This window comes from Pseudophryne corroboree, chromosome 1 (assembly GCF_028390025.1).
Source record: "Pseudophryne corroboree isolate aPseCor3 chromosome 1, aPseCor3.hap2, whole genome shotgun sequence".
NCBI lineage: Eukaryota > Metazoa > Chordata > Amphibia > Anura > Myobatrachidae > Pseudophryne > Pseudophryne corroboree.
The window spans coordinates 627,649,243-627,667,467 of NC_086444.1; the positions used below are offsets into that span (position 1 = coordinate 627,649,243).

General features: G+C 41.9%; 1 protein-coding gene across 1 annotated transcript; it reads left to right on the plus strand.

Moving 5' to 3' along the window:
* Positions 1-1,723: 1,723 nt before the first annotated feature.
* Positions 1,724-17,622, plus strand: SLC35E1 (solute carrier family 35 member E1). Its single transcript, XM_063914507.1, has 6 exons — positions 1,724-2,277; positions 3,867-3,937; positions 4,021-4,158; positions 5,013-5,138; positions 5,772-6,017; positions 11,800-17,622. Exons 1-6 carry the CDS (start codon positions 1,923-1,925, stop codon positions 12,025-12,027), a joined length of 1,164 nt encoding a protein of 387 aa, XP_063770577.1. The 5' UTR covers positions 1,724-1,922; the 3' UTR covers positions 12,028-17,622.
* The last annotated feature ends 603 nt before the right edge of the window (positions 17,623-18,225 follow it).

An 18,225-nucleotide genomic window follows, 5' to 3' on the forward strand; every position in this document is an offset into this window, starting at 1 on the left:
GCAATGGCGCACAGCTGCGGTGCTGTGCGCTACCTTATTGAAGACAGGTCGTCTTCTGCCGCCGATTTTCCGGACCTCTTCACTCTTCTGGCTCTGTAAGGGGGCCGGCGGCACGGCTCCGGGACCCATCCATGGCTGGGCCTGTGATCGTCCCTCTGGAGCTAATGTCCAGTAGCCTAAGAAGCCCAATCCACTCTGCACGCAGGTGAGTTCGCTTCTTCTCCCCTTAGTCCCTCGGTGCAGTGAGCCTGTTGCCAGCAGGTCTCACTGAAAATAAAAAACCTACTTTAAACTTTTACACTAAGCAGCTCAGGAGAGCCCCTTAGCCTGCACCCGTCTCGTTCGGGCACAAAAATCTAACTGAGGCTTGGAGGAGGGTCATAGGGGGAGGAGCCAGTGCACACCAGGTAGTCCTAAAGCTTTTTACTTTTGTGCCCAGTCTCCTGCGGAGCTGCTATTCCCCATGGTCCTTTCGGAGTCCCCAGCATCCACTAGGACGTTAGAGAAAGAGGAGTTAATTAGCTCAGCTCTCGGTCCTCTAGTTTTGCCAACTGCTCTTATAAAATCTGAAATGAAATTGACAGTGGACATTCTTTACCAAATTGATATCTGTGCCTTAATCGAGCTTTATATTAATTTGACGTTGATTATCTTATGTCATGGTTACCGTACCTGAAGCTACAAGAATTGCTACTCAATTTATAAATGAGAAGTATCCAGCAGAGATTTTATTTTGGTTTTCCGCTCTGTAAACGGAACCAACCTCGTCCTGCAGTAACAGAGAGTAGCCGTGCTGATTGCGGAGTCTGATTCCTAATCTTTCCAGGAAGTGATGTAACATGAAATTGCCCTATGCACATGGGCCCTCATTCCGAGTTGTTCGCTCGCAAGCTGCTTTTAGCAGCTTTGCACACGCTAAGCCGCCGCCTACTGGGAGTGAATCTTAGCTTATCAAAATTGCGAACGAAAGATTAGCAGAATTGCGAATAGACACTTCTTAGCAGTTTCTGAGTAGCTCCACACTTACTCGGCATCTGCGATCAGTTCAGTCAGTTTCGTTCCTGGTTTGACGTCACAAACACACCCAGCGTTCGCCCAGACACTCCTCCATTTCTCCAGCCACTCCCGCGTTTTTCCCAGAAACGGTAGCGTTTTTTCGCACACACCCATAAAACGGCCAGTTTCCGCCCAGAAACACCCACTTCCTGTCAATCACACTATGATCACCAGAACGAAGAAAAAACCTCGTAATGCCATGAGTAAAAAACCTAACTGCATAGCAAATTTACTTGGCGCAGTCGCACTGCGGACATTGCGCATGCGCATTAGCGACTAATCGCTCCGTTGCGAGATAAAAATAACGAGCGAACAACTTGGAATGACCCCCATAGAACGAACTTTCAACGAGCCATTCATTCCGCATTGAGCATCTTTCATGTCAGGTGCATTGTCAGCGATTACTTCACAGATGTTCCATAGGTTGTACTAAAAATTATTGTTAACACCAATTAATCGCATATTCACTGTGTTGAGCTGTTGTTATAGTACAAAGGAGCATTACCTATACACAATGCAATTGATATTGTTCCCACACAATAGAAGCCGGTAAACAAATGGCCCAGATTTAATAACCCAGGTCTTATTATTATTTATTTATTTATTTATTTGTATTATAATAGCCTCCAGACTGAATCATCAAGAACAGCAGCATCCTTCTCATGTTACTCTATGGATCATGGATGTGTATTTCCGGAAATGACGATCTTCATTAAATGGTTCATCCCAGTGGAAGTGGCGTCATTGTGAAAATGCTCTATCTCCACCCATTCTCTTGACGTCTCCAGTTCCACGTCTTCTTGTGTGTGTGTGTCCCGGGCCGGTGTGCGGCTTCCCCGAGGGGAAGGAGGAGGAGGGCCGGAGTCATGGCGGCGGTGTCCGGTGCAGGTGGTGGAGCGCCGGTGCCGGTAGCCGGTGTGCGGGAGGGCGCCCGGGTGGCGATGCTGTGCGTTCTCTGGTACTCGGTAAGCTCCGGCGGCAACGTTGTGAATAAGATCATCTTGAACGGCTTCCCTTACCCAGTGACTGTGTCCCTCTTCCACATCCTGGCCATCTGCTGCTTCCTGCCCCCAATGCTCCGGGCCTGGGGGGTCCCCCACACCCAGCTACCCTCCCGGTATTACCGCTGGTACATTATCCCGCTGGCCTTCGGAAAGTATTTCGCCTCCGTGTCCGCGCATTTCAGCATCTGGAAGGTGCCCGTGTCTTATGCACACACAGGTGAGTGCCCTGCAGGCCGGGCTGTGACCGGGGTGTTGGCTGATGTGATTGGGGGGCTGTGATTGAGGCGCTACATGCTGTAGTGGGGTGGATGCACGCAGGTGCCTGTGATAAGGAGGTGTGACTGCGTGTCGGTGCATCAGCAATGTAAGGAATGCGTGATGGGGCTGAGGAGTTGCATGTCAGGAGGCTTTGGGCTTCCCCCTACCCATATGGTGTACATTGCACACTCACAAACTACAAGTAATGATGTGGCATGGTACCAATAGTAAAGGAAAAGTCATTCTTGTGTAATAGTATTTTCGAAGACCACTGTCTTAATAGCTTACTTTGTTATGGGAAATGTTTATATACAGTAACTGAATGAGTGGCACAAAAGATTTGGATACAGTCATCTAAGAGGGACATGAGAATGTCAGGGAGATTAGGGTAGAATGGAGGAATTCATCTGGAAAATGGAACAGTTGGGAAACCTGAACTTGCTGTGTGTGTGGAAGGTTATTTTTGTTCTCCTGGCATGTATAGTTTATTTTTAGTGCCAGATATTCATGAATGACTACTTCTAGATGCTGCAATGTTTTTTTATGTAGCCCAAGATTGCTTTGACAGCAGGCAGGGAATATAGTTGTATGAAAACCAGACTTCTCCATTCTGTGTTTGAAACTGGTTATTGGCAACCAATTCTTTCACCTTTTATTGTGTTTACCTGTTATCCTTGGGTTCAGTTATATGGTGGTGGAGGGGGTTCTTATTTTATTTATTAACAGTTTGTTATATAGCACAGCATATTCCATTGCGCTTTACAATTGGAACAACAGTGATAATACAAAACTGGGTAATAACAGACAGACATAGAGGCAGGAAGGCCCTGCCTTGTCCATATATTTTATAATTGCCAAAACCAGTGCTGGTGGCTGCCAATCACGTTGCCCAAAAATCATTTTATTTGGTACTGGACCATCAACCCTTGGTACAATGTTTGGGAACCATTGCCATACCCCATTACCTACGTCTGTTCTGCTCAATCTGATGGCATTACTCTTCCAAAATGGTGCTTGAAACACACATTTGCAACTATTGGTCTATAGAGCGGTCCTTAGTTCCTGGTATAAACTATGAATTATGGCTCGTACGCAGAACATATGTGCAGTTTGTCTAGTGCTGTGCCTAATAGTGTTTTGGAATATATGTCTCAATGCAATTCGGACGTTTAAGCATTATTGTTTGCAGAACATGTATAAATGCTTTCATTTTTGTCCTTTACGTTGTGTAACCATCCTTTATTTTATTTTCTAATTTAATGCTGATATTAATCATCATAATACTTGGTGAGCTTATGAAGAACATCTAGTGTGCCAAGCACTCCACACACCTTCCCCCAGGCCTGACCATGCAGCTAACACACGGATGTTAAAGTAGAGCATGTTGTTGGTACATAGGCACATGGCTTGATACAGTAAAACAATTCTTGAAAATCTAATAAAACCTAACATACAGGACTTACTAAAAGTATCCACATACATAGAAGATACTGGGCGTATTCATTGTGGCCCAATCATAACTTTATTCCGCCTGCTTTTATGTTACAGTAAAGGCCACAATGCCAATATGGGTTGTGCTATTGTCAAGAATAATAATGAAGGAGAAACAGACTACCAAGGTGAGTGTAGACCACAGCACATTAATCAGTATCCTGGCCATGATCTGATGTATCGGTCTAAACTGCTTTCCTTCTTAACACAGGTGTACGTATCCCTGATTCCAATAATAGGAGGGGTCCTGCTGGCCACAGCCACCGAGATCTCCTTTGACATGTGGGGTCTGATCAGTGCTTTGGCCGCCACACTCTGCTTTTCTCTGCAAAACATCTTCTCCAAGAAGGTCCGTATCCTGTTAACGTAACCATTGTCCTTTTCTTTATAAAGAATGATAAAATGTAGCATCTTTGCTTTGCTGAAATGCAAGGGATCTCCTCTGCTCCATTATAAGGGACTACATAGAAATTGGGCAATACTAAGCACCTGCAGAATAATTGGTTTTATAAAAATGTGCACATGATTGTGTTGTCTATAGTGACATTTTATTTTACTTTGGTGGTTCTCAATTATATTGCTGTAAGTAATCGGTATCTGGTCTCTAGGTTGACCACTATTGGTTGACATGCATTAGGTCGACAGGGTTTCTAGATCGACATGGTCACTACGTTGACATGTTCAAGGCTGACATGACAAAAGGTCGACATAAGTTTTTCACAAATTTTTTTTCTTTCTTTTTTTGTTGTTGAACTTTTCCATACTTTATGATCCATGTGGACTACAATTGGGAACGGTAACCTTGCCCGAAACATGGTGAGCGAAGCGAGCCATGCGAGGGGACCTGATGCACTAATTGAGGTTCCCGGTCACTCTACGAAGAAAACAACACTAAAGAAATGAAGAAACCTCATGTCGACCTTTTGTCATGTTGACCTTGCGCATGTCGACCTAATGCTTGTGTCGACCTATTTTGGGTGTCGACTTAGTTACTGTTGACCAGTAGTGGTCGACCCTAAGAACCACACCCAAGTAATCATAGGTGTGCAATTCTCACCATTTTGTACTGAATATATGTGACATCTATAGTACCCTTTTTTTTTTCTTCCCTATTCACATTTGTTGCTTCAATCACAATCTGCTAAACATATTTCTTACATGCAAGCGTTATCTTCATATAACACTTGGTCTCACAATCTGCAGGTTCTAAAGGATTCCCGGATACATCATTTGCGGTTACTAAACCTCCTAGGCTGTCACGCTGTCTTTTTCATGATCCCCACATGGGTGCTACTAGACCTTTCATCATTTTTAGTGGAGAGCGACCTGGTGAGTTGTCCTTTTCGGTATTGTAGGCATTGATAGAAAATTCATGTGGATTACTTCTTATTTTTGTTTTAAAACATTGGCAAATGGGAAGTATCTTTTTAAATACAAAATTGATCAGTACAAATGAAGGTGTCTAATATTAGTGACTATCAGAATCTGTGTCAACCCCTTCGGTGAGGTATCTAGACAGACACATTTGACACTTTATTAAAAGTGTTCGCTTTATCTCTGAGGGAAACGTATGTGCAGATCACCTGTTTTAGTTTTAAAGTACAAGTGAACAAAAAAAGTGAAGTACTCAGGTACTGTAGGTAAAATCTAGGAGCTAGGAAGGTAGTTCATACTTGCTACTTATATATTTCTGGCTGGACCGGAACTTGTTTGGAGCAGCTGTGAATCTGTCATTGGCCCTAGAAATAAAAATGTACAGCGATCAATAGGTGTGGAGTCCGAGAAGACCCAGATATTTAGACCAAATGCACTATATTTAATGTTTGTGTATTTATAAAAATACAGTATATATGTATTATTGTGTCCAACAAGATTTCTTGTTTTCTACGTACATATCTTGTTTCAATTTTCATCATATATTTAATTTTATGCATTATTTCCTCTACTTGTCATCCTGCCTAGGCTTCCGTATCCCAGTGGTCATGGACACTTCTTCTCCTAGTCATAAGCGGAACCTGTAACTTTGCTCAGAACCTCATTGCTTTCAGCATCTTGAATCTTATAAGCCCTCTCAGCTATTCTGTAGCAAATGCCACCAAAAGGATCATGGTCATTACAGTTTCTCTCATTATGCTTCGTAATCCTGTGACCGGCACCAATGTTCTTGGAATGATGACTGCAATTCTTGGGGTCTTTCTTTATAACAAGGTGAGTGCAGCTGTCACCTACAGATGTGGCAAGATAGACCTTTTCCTCAAACTGGGCCAAATAGCCCTGCTTAGAGCGACGTGGAATTTGCAACTTAGCCGTGCCATAACACTAATCCTAAATAGCTAGGACACTATAAGCGAAACCAAGACTCACCGTTTTTCCTTAATGGTGAGTCTTGGAGACCAGCGGGGACAGCCGCTGGCAGACGCAGGAGGTCAGCGCTACAGTAGCGCTGCAGGAGGATGTCACACAGCCGCCCGGCAGTGTCCACCCGGCTCCAGCAAGCGTGATCTCACTTGCTGGAGCCGGGTGGAAGCTGCCGTTAGCGGCGCGGCTGTGTGACATCCTGCTGCTGTGCTGTAGCACTGATCTCCCCTGGTTGCCCGCGGCTCTCCCCCCTCTCCTGCTCTAACCCCTCATCTCCGTCCGACATTTTTTTATGTCGGACTGAGATGGTCGAAAAGGGGTCCAAACGTGGATCGGCAGCTATTCTGCCGATCCACGTGCTTTTTCGACAAGTCTAATTCATCGACTTGTCGAAAATTTTTGGGAAATATTGAATAGGTCGAATCAGGATTCGACCTTAAAAAGTCGAAAACTGACGTCTTTTCGACAGACGGCAGTTTTCGACTTCAGTTGAATATACCTCTATGGGGTATATGCAATTAGCGGCGAATCGCGGCAAATTATCGCCGTTTTTTAATTCTACACAATTCGACAGGTGAATTCCGGCAGGTGGCTTCCGGAATTCACCATATTCAATGAAAAACGGATTCGACAGTGCCGCGGGCGAAAAACGGCAGATTTGCCGGATTTTGCCGCGATTTAAAAAACCGGGAAAAACCGGGAAAAAAATGGCGTGGGGTCCCCCCTCCAAAGCATAACCAGCCTCGGGCTCATCGAGCTGGTCCTGGTTCTAAAAATGCGGGGGGGAAATTGACATGGGATCCCCCGTATTTTTAAAACCAGCACCGGGCTCTGCGCCTGCTGCTGGTGCAAAAAATACGGGGGACAAAAAGAGTAGGGGTCCCCCGTATTTTTTACACCAGCATCGGGCTCCACTAGCTGGACAGATAATGCCACAGCCGGGGGTCACTTTTATACAGTGCCCTGCGGCCGTGGCATTAAATATCCAACTAGTCACCCCTGGCCGGGGTACCCTGGGGGAGTGGGGACCCCTTCAATCAAGGGGTCCCCCCCCCCCCCCAGCCACCCAAGGGCCAGGGGTGAAGCCCGAGGCTGTCCCCCCCCCATCCAAGGGCTGCGGATGGGAGGCTGATAGCCTTGAGAAAAATGTCAGAATATTGTTTTTTCCAGTATTACTACAAGTCCCAGCAAGCCTCCCCCGCAAGCTGGTACTTGGAGAACCACAAGTACCAGCATGCGGGAGAAAAACGGGCCCGCTGGTACCTGTAGTAGTACTACTGGGAAAAAAATACCCAAATAAAATCAGGAGACACACACCGTGACAAGTACAACTTTATTACACACTGCCGACACACACATACTTACCTATGTTGACACGCCGACTGCCACAGTCTCCGATGATCCGAGGGTACCTGTGAAAAAATTATACTCACCTTCCAGCGTCCAGAGATAAATCCACGTCCAGAGTATAATCCAGGTACTTGGCAAAATAACAATAAACAATAGTAGTCTTCCTTTAGAAAGCCTTTTTGAAGAATCGTTTTAGCTTTTCATTTTTGCATGGAGATGACATAACTTGAAATTTCAATAAATACACATGGTGCCATATCTCCTCTACCCATCTTAGCTGTACTTAGTATTCCAGGCCAGTCCATCCCTAAATACCGGGAGATAGGCACTTAATTAGCAGTGGGTGTTCTTATTCCAAATTTATACCTCAAAAAGAGAGGGAGGAAAAAAGAAAATTAAGAGAATCATTAGAAAGATAAAATTTGAGACCCCAAAATGACAACAAATGATAAATTACAGATACAATCCAATTTAAATTATTCTAAAAACCATTTCAGTTCAAAGTCTGAATTATGCCCCTCTGGTATGAGAGTATTTAAATTAAAAATCCACCGCATTTCGCTTTGTGCTAATTTAGTTTCTGTATTTTTGCACTTCCAATTACCTCTAATTTGTTGAATCCCTAAAAATCTTTTAATTCCTTTTTCACATCTGTCATGGACCGAGGAAAAATGTTCAGACAGAGGGTGGGTGTTGAGGCACTTTTTAATGTTATAAATGTGTTCTGCCATTCTCGTTTTGAGACATCTTGAGGTTTTACCTATGTAGATTTTTCCACAGTGACACTCTATAAGGTAAATTATGTTACGTGAATGGCAGGTAATAAATTCTTTTATTTTATATTTCTTTCCATGTACTTCAAACTCAGAAGTTTTCCTTTCTATGCCATTTCTTGTGGTAGATCTACACATGAGGCACATTCCGCACCGATGGAACCCAATACTCCGTTCACTGGCTCCTTTTTCCTGCAGGCTACTTTTTACCAAAATATTTTTTAGAGAGGGAGCTTTCTTGTATATAAACCTCGGTTGATCGGGTATGATGTCACACAAGATGGGATCATCTTTTAAGATTCTCCAATTCTTTTTTATGATACCCTCAACCTTCTTATGATGTGCTCCATATTTGGTAATATAGGCCCATTCATAACGGTTATCTTTTTCGATGGACTTGGATTTCTCTTTTAGAAGTTTTGTTCTATCTATAGTGTGTACTTTTTGTTTAGCCGTTTCTAGAAGATGTTTCGAGTAACCCTTCTGTTTGAAGCGTATACTCATTTCTTCTGTTTGCTCTTCTAAAGTGCTCTCATTAGTGCAATTTCGTTTTAACCTCATAAACTGACCCAAAGGAATATTTTCCAACCATCTCTTATGGTGTTCGCTAGATATTTCAATATAAGAGTTGGAGTCCGTGGGTTTTCTATGTGTTTTTGTGCAAATTTCATTATTTTCTATGTAAACAACTAAATCTAAAAAAGATAAAAATTCTTTGCTTATATTAAAAGTAAGTGTAATGTTAAAAGAGTTTCGATTAAGATCCTCACAGAAATTGTTTAAAGACACTTCACCCCCCTGCCAAATAAAAAAGACATCATCAATGAACCGCCACCAGCAAACCAGGTCCGCCCCCATTTTGCTGATGGTACTTAACTCCCAAAAGGCCATAAATAAATTCGCATAACTGGGGGCGAACCTGGTGCCCATGGCGGTTCCCCTTATTTGAAGGTAGTAAGATCCATTAAAATAAAAATAATTATTTTTAAGAATGAAGTCTATCGATTCTAAAATAATCTTTTAAATCTTCTGAATAGTCACTAGAATTTAGAAAATGGGAGACTGCTTCTTTTCCTTTCTCCCATTCAATGATCGTATATAAACTAGTGACATCTGCACTAGCTAAAGTGCAGTTTTCATTCCATTTTATATCTTCCAACTTTCTCAGAACATCCCCCGTGTCTTTTAAAAAAGAGGTCGTTTTAGAAACCAGGGGCTGTAAAAAGAAATCGATCATAGCCGAGAGATTAGAGGTAATACTGTTTACCCCGGCTATGATCGGTCTCCCCGGTGGCTTTGTAGGGTGCTTGTGCACCTTTGGGAGTACGTAAATGGTAGGGATTGTTGGATCCTGGATACATATAAAATCTACTTCATTTTTAGATAATAAACCTTTACTTAGAGCCTTGTTGGTGAGCTCATTCAGTTGTTTTGTAATATTGGGGGTGGGGTCGCTTCGGAGTTTTTTGTATGTGTGTTGGTCTCCCAACTGTCTATTTATTTCCTCTAGATAATCTGGTTTATTCATAATTACAACCCCTCCCCCCTTATCTGCCGGTTTGATTATTACATCGTCATTCTTTCTCAATGACTCTATTGCGGCAAATTCTTTTTTAGAGAGATTCTTCTTCTTAACATTCGTGAGCTTTTTTAACTCTTTAGTAACAATGGAATTAAAACAATCAATGTTTCCATTCCTAACATGTTTAGGATAAAAGCTGTGCGATGCGCTGTCACAGCACAGATAGCGCACAGCCAATCAGGTGAGCGCCACGTAGTAGCGCTTCCTGATTGGCTGAAGGGACCTCAGTGACAGGAGTCACGTGGGGTCCCGGCACATTCGGGGAAAGGGGTCTCATGTGTCAATATGGGACCCCTTTCAGTCCGCTGGCACGGGTTTTTGCGTTTTGTTATTTTGCCAAGTACCTGGATTATACTCTGGACGTGGATTTATCTCTGGACGCTGGAAGGTGAGTATAATTTTTTCACAGGTACCCTCGGATCGTCGGAGACTGTGGCAGTCGGCGTGTCAACATAGGTAAGTATGTGTGTGTCGGCAGTATGTAATAAAGTTGTACTTGTCACGGTGTGTGTGTGTCCTGTTTTTATTTGGGTATTTTTTTCCCAGTAGTACTACAGGTACCAGCGGGCCCGTTTTTCTCCCGCATGCTGGTACTTGTGGTTCTCCAAGTACCAGCTTGCGGGGGAGGCTTGCTGGGACTTGTAGTAATACTGGAAAAAACAATATTCTGACATTTTTCTCAAGGCTATCAGCCTCCCATCCGCAGCCCTTGGATGGGGGGGACAGCCTCGGGCTTCACCCCTGGCCCTTGGGTGGCTGGGGGGGGACACCCCTTGATTGAAGGGGTCCCCACTCCCCCAGGGTACCCCGGCCAGGGGTGACTAGTTGGATATTTAATGCCACGGCCGCAGGGCACTGTATAAAAGTGACCCCCGGCTGTGGCATTATCTGTCCAGCTAGTGGAGCCCGATGCTGGTGTAAAAAATACGGGGGACCCCTACTCTTTGTCCCCCGTATTTTTTGCACCAGCACCAGGCGCAGAGCCCGGTGCTGGTTTTAAAAATACGGGGGATCCCCTGTCAAATTTTTCCCCGCCTTTTTAGAACCAGGACCAGCTCGAAGAGCCCGAGGCTGGTTATGCTTTGGAGGGGGGACCCCACGCCATTTTTTTTCCTTGATTTTACCGTTCCAGCTATAAAAAAATAATAAAAAAAAAATATATATATATATATTTTTTTTTTATTTTTTTTTATTTTTTTTTATTTTTTAAATATATAAATAATACTTGTGCCTCCAAAAAAGACAAACCAAGTACCTAATCCCTTCTAATATAAATAGATATGCTATTACCAAAAAAAAAAACACCAAAAAAAACATGTTTTACATTTTTTTTTTTATTGGTTTCACCCTCCAAAGTGTGGCGGATTGAAAATGACGAATTTACTGTCTAAAAGCACTGTTGTCGAATTTCCAAACTTGAATTGAATACACTTTGGTCGAATTGCAGCACTTGTATCATTGCAGAAAAGTCGAATTTGACAAAAGTCGAAATTCAAAAAGTCGAATTTTGAAAGTCCGTTTTTTTGACGGAAAGCACTGAATTGCATTGACTATTTTTTTTTTTTTTTGGCGAAAAATTCCCGAAATTCGACAATTTCGGGAATTCGACCGCAATTGCATATACCCCTATATGTTAACATAGCCTGCATTATAAAACACATCACACCAAATTTCCCAAAAATCATTCATGCACAACTTAACTGGGTTAGAGGACCACACCACACGATAATTGTTGAAGTAAGATAAATAGGGAGGTCATAAAGTTTCCAGTTATTTTGGTAGGAGGTATTATTTCTATTTCATTTTTTTTGTAATATGCCACTGGCAGAAAATTGCATTTTTTTTCCCAAATGTATTCTTCTCACCACAGTAGTGATGTAGCAGACTCCTTTATTCCTTAGTACATGGTCATTGTATATATTTGCAGGCCAAGTATGATGCGAACCAAGAAGCAAAGAAGCAGTTACTTCCTCTTGTGTCCGGAGAAATCCAGGGTTTGGACCACCATCGTGAACTTCCTGAAAAGCTACAGAATGGCATTACTTCCTTTACTCCTGGAAGGGACTACCAGTATGGTCGGACCAACGTACTGACTGATCACTTTCAGTATAGTCGGCAGAGTCACCCCAATACACACAACAGATATGATGTCTGAAACATCCATATCCATCTATTTATATCTATTGAGCATTCCCAAATCCCCTTCCTGCGTGGCATCACTACATCCAAAAAAAGAGGCAAGATCTCTCCTACACTCCATCCAGTTTGCCTCTCCTCTTATTGAAGTGAAGTAGCGGGGCTGCTTGTTCATGAGAAGTGGAGGAGCTACAGGAAGGAAGTATTCTATAAGGCATGGTCAAGTCTTTGTTTTTGCAGTGGGTCACATATGTTTCTGTAAACATTAATGTTGGATTGCAAATTCTAATCTATGTCCGGACTTTCTGAGGATCATCTTGAGGCAGCCATTTTTTTATTTTTTTTTTGTATATTATTATTATTATTTTTTTTTTGCACATCAAATGTATAAACAGACTAAAAGCCAAATAGTGGCTAATTTTTGTATTTTAAAAATGTACACAAAGTGGTTGTGATTATCTTTCCATAGTTCTGTCTGAATTAGGGTTTAGATAGATTAATGCATTTTAATTAGCGTTCAGATGTGGAGTTGAAGGTTTACTCTACTGATGTACTTGTAACTGTGAAAAGAACTCATAGCAACCAATTGGATTCTAAGTACGATAATCTTAGTAGACTTTGTACAATAAAAGATAACTGATTGGTGTGGATTACAGCAACTTTTTGCAGTTACATATACACCCTCACTATTTTGTACATAGAAACCAGCACAATTGTCCCTTGAAATAAAAGACCCTAGGGTCTATTGTGATATAAATAGCACAACTGAGATGTGCCCCATCGTGACTAATCAAGCATTGGCTTTGATTGGTCCTAGGGCAAGATAAACTATGAAAGCAAATTTCTGATTGGTGTGTATATAACAGAAAAAAGTGTGCTGTTCGTGTATTATTACATTATTACATAAGGTGTTTAGACACTGAACACCCTGAATCTTTTCAAATATTATGTAATGGGGGTCCATATATCTGAGGTGGATTTCGCAATTCCCCGTTCTGTCGACATGTTTGAAATCCTTGATTTCCTGATACTGACCGAGAAATCATCGATGGCCGCCGATCGGCAGCTTTGATCAGCATGGAGGAATCGTGGTGCTGATATATGGTCTTGCTTGAGGCTTGGATAAGATTTTTATATATGCAGAGGTAAATGGACATTGCATAATGGTGAAGTGGATATACCTGTAATGTTTGTGCACATAGCTGAAGAAACCTGCCTTTAGCTAAGCTCAGGCAGCATTTGTTTACAGACTGTTCTGAATGTAAATGGTTTAACAGACGTGGGGTAGGAACTGTTACATGTATCTAAAGAAAATCTGATGTTGACCATAGCAACCGATCAGACCTTTGCTTTCATCCTCTAAAATGCCCTGAAAAAATGACAGAATAAATTCATGCTGAATAAATAGTTATTTATCTTGGTATATTTAGGGATTACTGTTAATGACTGGTCCACTTTAAACAGAATGGCATCTTTGGGTGTAAACTGAAATGTCTTGCCTTTCCCTTGCTTTAAAGTATTATTGGCTTACACACCTCCAAAAGTAAAGGCCTTCTATTAATATGTTGGATTTTCCTATGCAGCTTCTGTTACAGGCAAGGGTTATCACCAGATATGGTATGCGCAACAAACCAACATTTCCATATCTCTTTGCTTGAGCACGGAGAGCCAGAATAACTGTGAGCTTATATTTAGGAGCTGCCTTATTGGATAGTCTTTAGGACTAACGTTAAACACCCGTTTTTAAAGAATTTTTTTTTTTGTCCATATTTTGTGTAGTGTAAGTAGAGATCGGAAAAAGTAGGGATGGCTACTTTACCATGCTGCTAGATAAACAATGCCTGTATGAGATGATTGATCTATGTTGCTATATTTTGCCTTCAGTGACAGTTGTGCATATCACAGAAAACTGTCACACTGACTCATAACACAAAATTGGACTAGCTTTCTTTAAGAACTGACAGAAATGGGTGAACCTGACAGGTGCTGTTGTTGAGGCAATACTTGCAGAATCACTGGTATCCTGCCCTCTACCCCAGGGCTAGATTAAGGCTTATAGGAGCCCTGTAGCAAACTAAGATGTGGCAGCCCCCACCTAAAAAAACTGACACATGCCTGCTGCCTCCCACTGCCATTATTAGTATGCCCCAGGGCTCTTACGTTAATAGAGTGCAGCTTGGTGTCGGCTGGCTTCTGGGTTCTTCTGTGACCAGGATTCGGCACTGCACAGCAGCAGCACTAAAATGTAGTGAAGCCATTGATGTATCTGGCAGTGTGGTGTGTGTCTGCTAACTTCCAGTTGCGCCATTACACAGACCCACTTGCAGCACAAGTGGCTGATACTGTAAGTGTGGCTTAGTGCCGGCCGGCTTCTAGTGTCATTGTGTATGCTGGTCCTAGAGACCCTGTTAGGCCGGCTGTCTCTCTGCAGCAGTTTTGGGGAGTGCATCAGTGGTCACTGACCAGCAGAGCTGCAGCATATTACATCATGTCTGTACTGCTTGCCGGCAAGTGGAACCGGCTCTTCTGCTGAAAGCTGGCCAGGTTGGGGAAATATGTGAGGCAGGGTGGGGACCCCGAGGTGACTGCCCCCTTGTAATCCGGCTCTGCTGTACCCCCAATCAAATGTAAGATCCTATTGAGAAAATTCTGTACTCTAAACACCTGCCCTTTCAAGTGCTAACATCATGCGGACATATGTGCTTCCTCTGAAAGTTTGCCATTTTTGACAACAAAGTATTATCCCTTTTTTAAAGCACAGAGCTATTGGTTTGTGTACTTGAAAGGGATTTTATAACTGAAACCTCTTATTTTAACAATAGCCTAATTGTGTGTGTAATAGTGCGAGAGTTCTGAACAAGTCGAATACCAGAAAGTAGGATGTTGTATGATTGATGCACAGAATCCCAGGGCTGTCCAACTAGTAGAACTTTTAGTTAAGTAATTGCTAGTACTGGTTTAGAACAACGGAATAGCTATTTGCTAAAAATTGATGTGTAGCTATTCTAAATTGTGCTTTGATGCTAAATTTTAATTGTCTAATCTGGAGGATAAATTTACAGTACTTTAGGGGTTCTGAAAATGTTACATTTTTGGGTGGTTTAAAATCAAAGGTATGAAAATGGTCATAATAATGCCCCCTTTCAATACATTTAAGATTGAAGAAAGTTATATGCAAGGATGCATAAATTCCCACTGAAACTGTTAATGTTATCAGTATGGGGGGGAAAGAATAATTAATTTCTGTACCCCTTCCATCTCATAATACACTTCTTTAAGAAGTGTATTATGCTTCCTGATTCTCTTTCTCCCCTCCCCAATGTTCCTGGGTCAGACCTTGTTCACACTGCACCTTCAATCCAGGTTATTCCAGAGTCTGTCCTGTTTACAGTGAAGTCTTTCTGTTCTGCCGGCATTTGGAGATGACATCAACTCCAAGTGCGTGAGATCCAGCTCTCCAGAGGCTTGTAACAGGACCTGGATCAGACGCGGGTTTACACTGCACCGTTACAGAGGTCTGATTCTCGGGTAAATGGACCAGGTTCTTTTTCTAGGTCCCTTTTCCACCGAACCATGACCCTGATAGTTCCTGCAATAACCCAGGCGGCAGTGGAAAAGGGGTCTTGGTCATATCACACTTTGACAAGCAGTAGTTAGGATTATTAGCTAGTGTAGTTTGTGAGAATGGAAAATGAATGTTAGGAAAACTATTTTTGAAATCCTTTGCTAATCTGTTTTAGGTTATGTACACACTGACATTTGCAATCTTCTCAAAACAAAACATGTGAAAATTCTCTCTCATTGCATTTAAAGTGTATCCGATTGATAAGACTTAACATTTTCAACTTTATATAAGGAAATAGATAACCCCAAGTTTAAGGTTAACTGTCCCAGATTTCTAATTATGAGAAATCTGCAATCCGTACTAATGTCTGCATCTGAGAGAATTGAAATCTGTGTAGAGTACTAGAATTTTTATTTGGTCTACAGTAATGATTGGCTGTTTGCAGATAATTGTGGCTTACCACAAAGGAAGCAGTTTTACACGTCATTTGTGGCTACAAATATGTTACAGCAACAGTATATAGTTACAATCTTATCTAACTGAAAACGATTCAATGTAATTCTGCTTTTTTTTTTTTTTTCTTTACGAAAGCAATAGTGTCTGATGTTCTATATAGTATACAGTCATACACACCACACCACTCCTAAGAGAGATGGGATTCAGTTTTTCAGTTTTACTTCAAAAATAATATTTGCCCCTTTTAACTTCATATACAACTCAATCCAAGTGAATGGTTGGTTGGACAGGAAACAAATGCCCTATGCAGTTTTTTATTTCTGGTGTATGGTTGTAGGGGACAGCTAGTTCTGACAGTAAATATATTGTACTCAAGGTATATATCAGGGAGTGTTTATACATATTGGTTATCAATTCAGTATAGCTCTCAACTTATAGGCCCTACACACATGCCGATATTCTGAAAGATATGAACGATCTCGTTCATAAATTAATATCTTTCAGTGTGGAGACTCCAGCGATGAACAATGCGCGGCCCCGCGCTCGTTCATCGCTGATCTCCCGTCGGCTGTGCATGCAGGCCAATATGGACGATCTCGTCCATATTTGCCTGCACTTCAATGCAGCCGGGTGACGGGGGGAGTGAAGAAACTTCACTCCCCCCGTCACTGCCCCCCCGCCGCCGGGTTGCTCGTCGGCCGTATCGGCCGTCGGGCACCTCGGCGGCGCATCGCCGAGTGTGTAGGGCCCCTTAGTGTTGGAAGACAATTCCAGCTATATAAATTATGTGACCCCAAGTATCGGAAGATAATTCTAATTATATGAATGTCTTCAAAAATTAACTGATAATAAAACGTTTCATCCTGTATAGAACATTTAAGTGCATTAGAAAATACTTCTTGTATTGCATTTTTTTTTCTCCCTCTAATTTACTTCGCCCATTAATTGCTAAATTCTGGTTCTCATCACATATACTGAAGGTTGTGTGTGCATGCTGCACTTGGTCCCATCAATACTTAAAGCTTCCCCAAGCCTTACCCAGACTAGGTAAAACACTGGCTTTATATGTAGAATGATGCTATTTATTGGCAGATTGTGTATATATTAAAAAGAAAAAAAAAGCGCTACCGTGTATGTACATATGATCATTAAATGTGTCCTATACAAAAATGGAGCTTTTTAGTGAACATTTGATGTTTGCAATATTTTCAATCTCTAACTGTATAAATAAATATTTTGTTAGGTTTTTGTTTTTTTATTTCATTTTGGGTTAAATGGGACTGAATGAATATTTTTTTTTTTTTTTTGTTTGTTTGGTACTGTGAATTGTGTCTTTATTTGCCTGAGTTTTATGGCTTGTGTCCTAACAAAGGAAAACCAGAATAAAAAAAAAATTGCTTATTTATTACTGATTTAAAGACCTTTTTCTTTCCTTGTACATTGTTTTTGCATTGCCCCCCTGATTAGGACAGGCGATGTATGCATGTTTACATTCCTGTGTTAGTTCTATGTAGTATTAATGTATGTTACAATGCAGATGCTTGGATTACGTATGTAAATATAATAGCACTAATATATTGTCTCTTCCAATCATTTTGGAGTGTGTTCCTGTACTTAAATACTTTGACTGCACCCATGCAATTCACATTTTGAGAGTCCTTACATCCCTATGCGTTTGTTTGTACATTGTAATGGGATTTTTAGCCTAAGCTGGGCAATGGGCATGTGCAAGATGTGCATGTGTGGACTTGTCTAAATATGACAGTCAATGGCTGCTTGGCAGGACAGTAATCTATTCGCAGAGTCCATAGGGTTCAGGAACAGTGCTGAGGTTTGAACTTGCTTCTAATAAAATTGCCTAAATAAAATACATTTTAACAAGATTATTTAAAAGTAGTAGTGGATACTTTCTCCCAAACCATAGTTTTTCTTGAATTTACTATTGAAACTGGATGGTTTTGTGTTTGTCACGGTTGAGGTTATTTGTGAACCTGGACACTGGGTTTGGTCTTGAGCACAGTGAGCAGAATCGGGCTGGCTTAGTGAACGATCCGCTCGTCCAGACGTGGCAGTCAGGCAGTGTACTCTGAGGGAAGATGACCATCTATGGGTGGTGGATGCCACCAGTGCAATGGGGTAGCTGGGTTGTCGCCTAATGGAGAGTCACATGAGAACTGGTGAGTTGACGGAATGCTA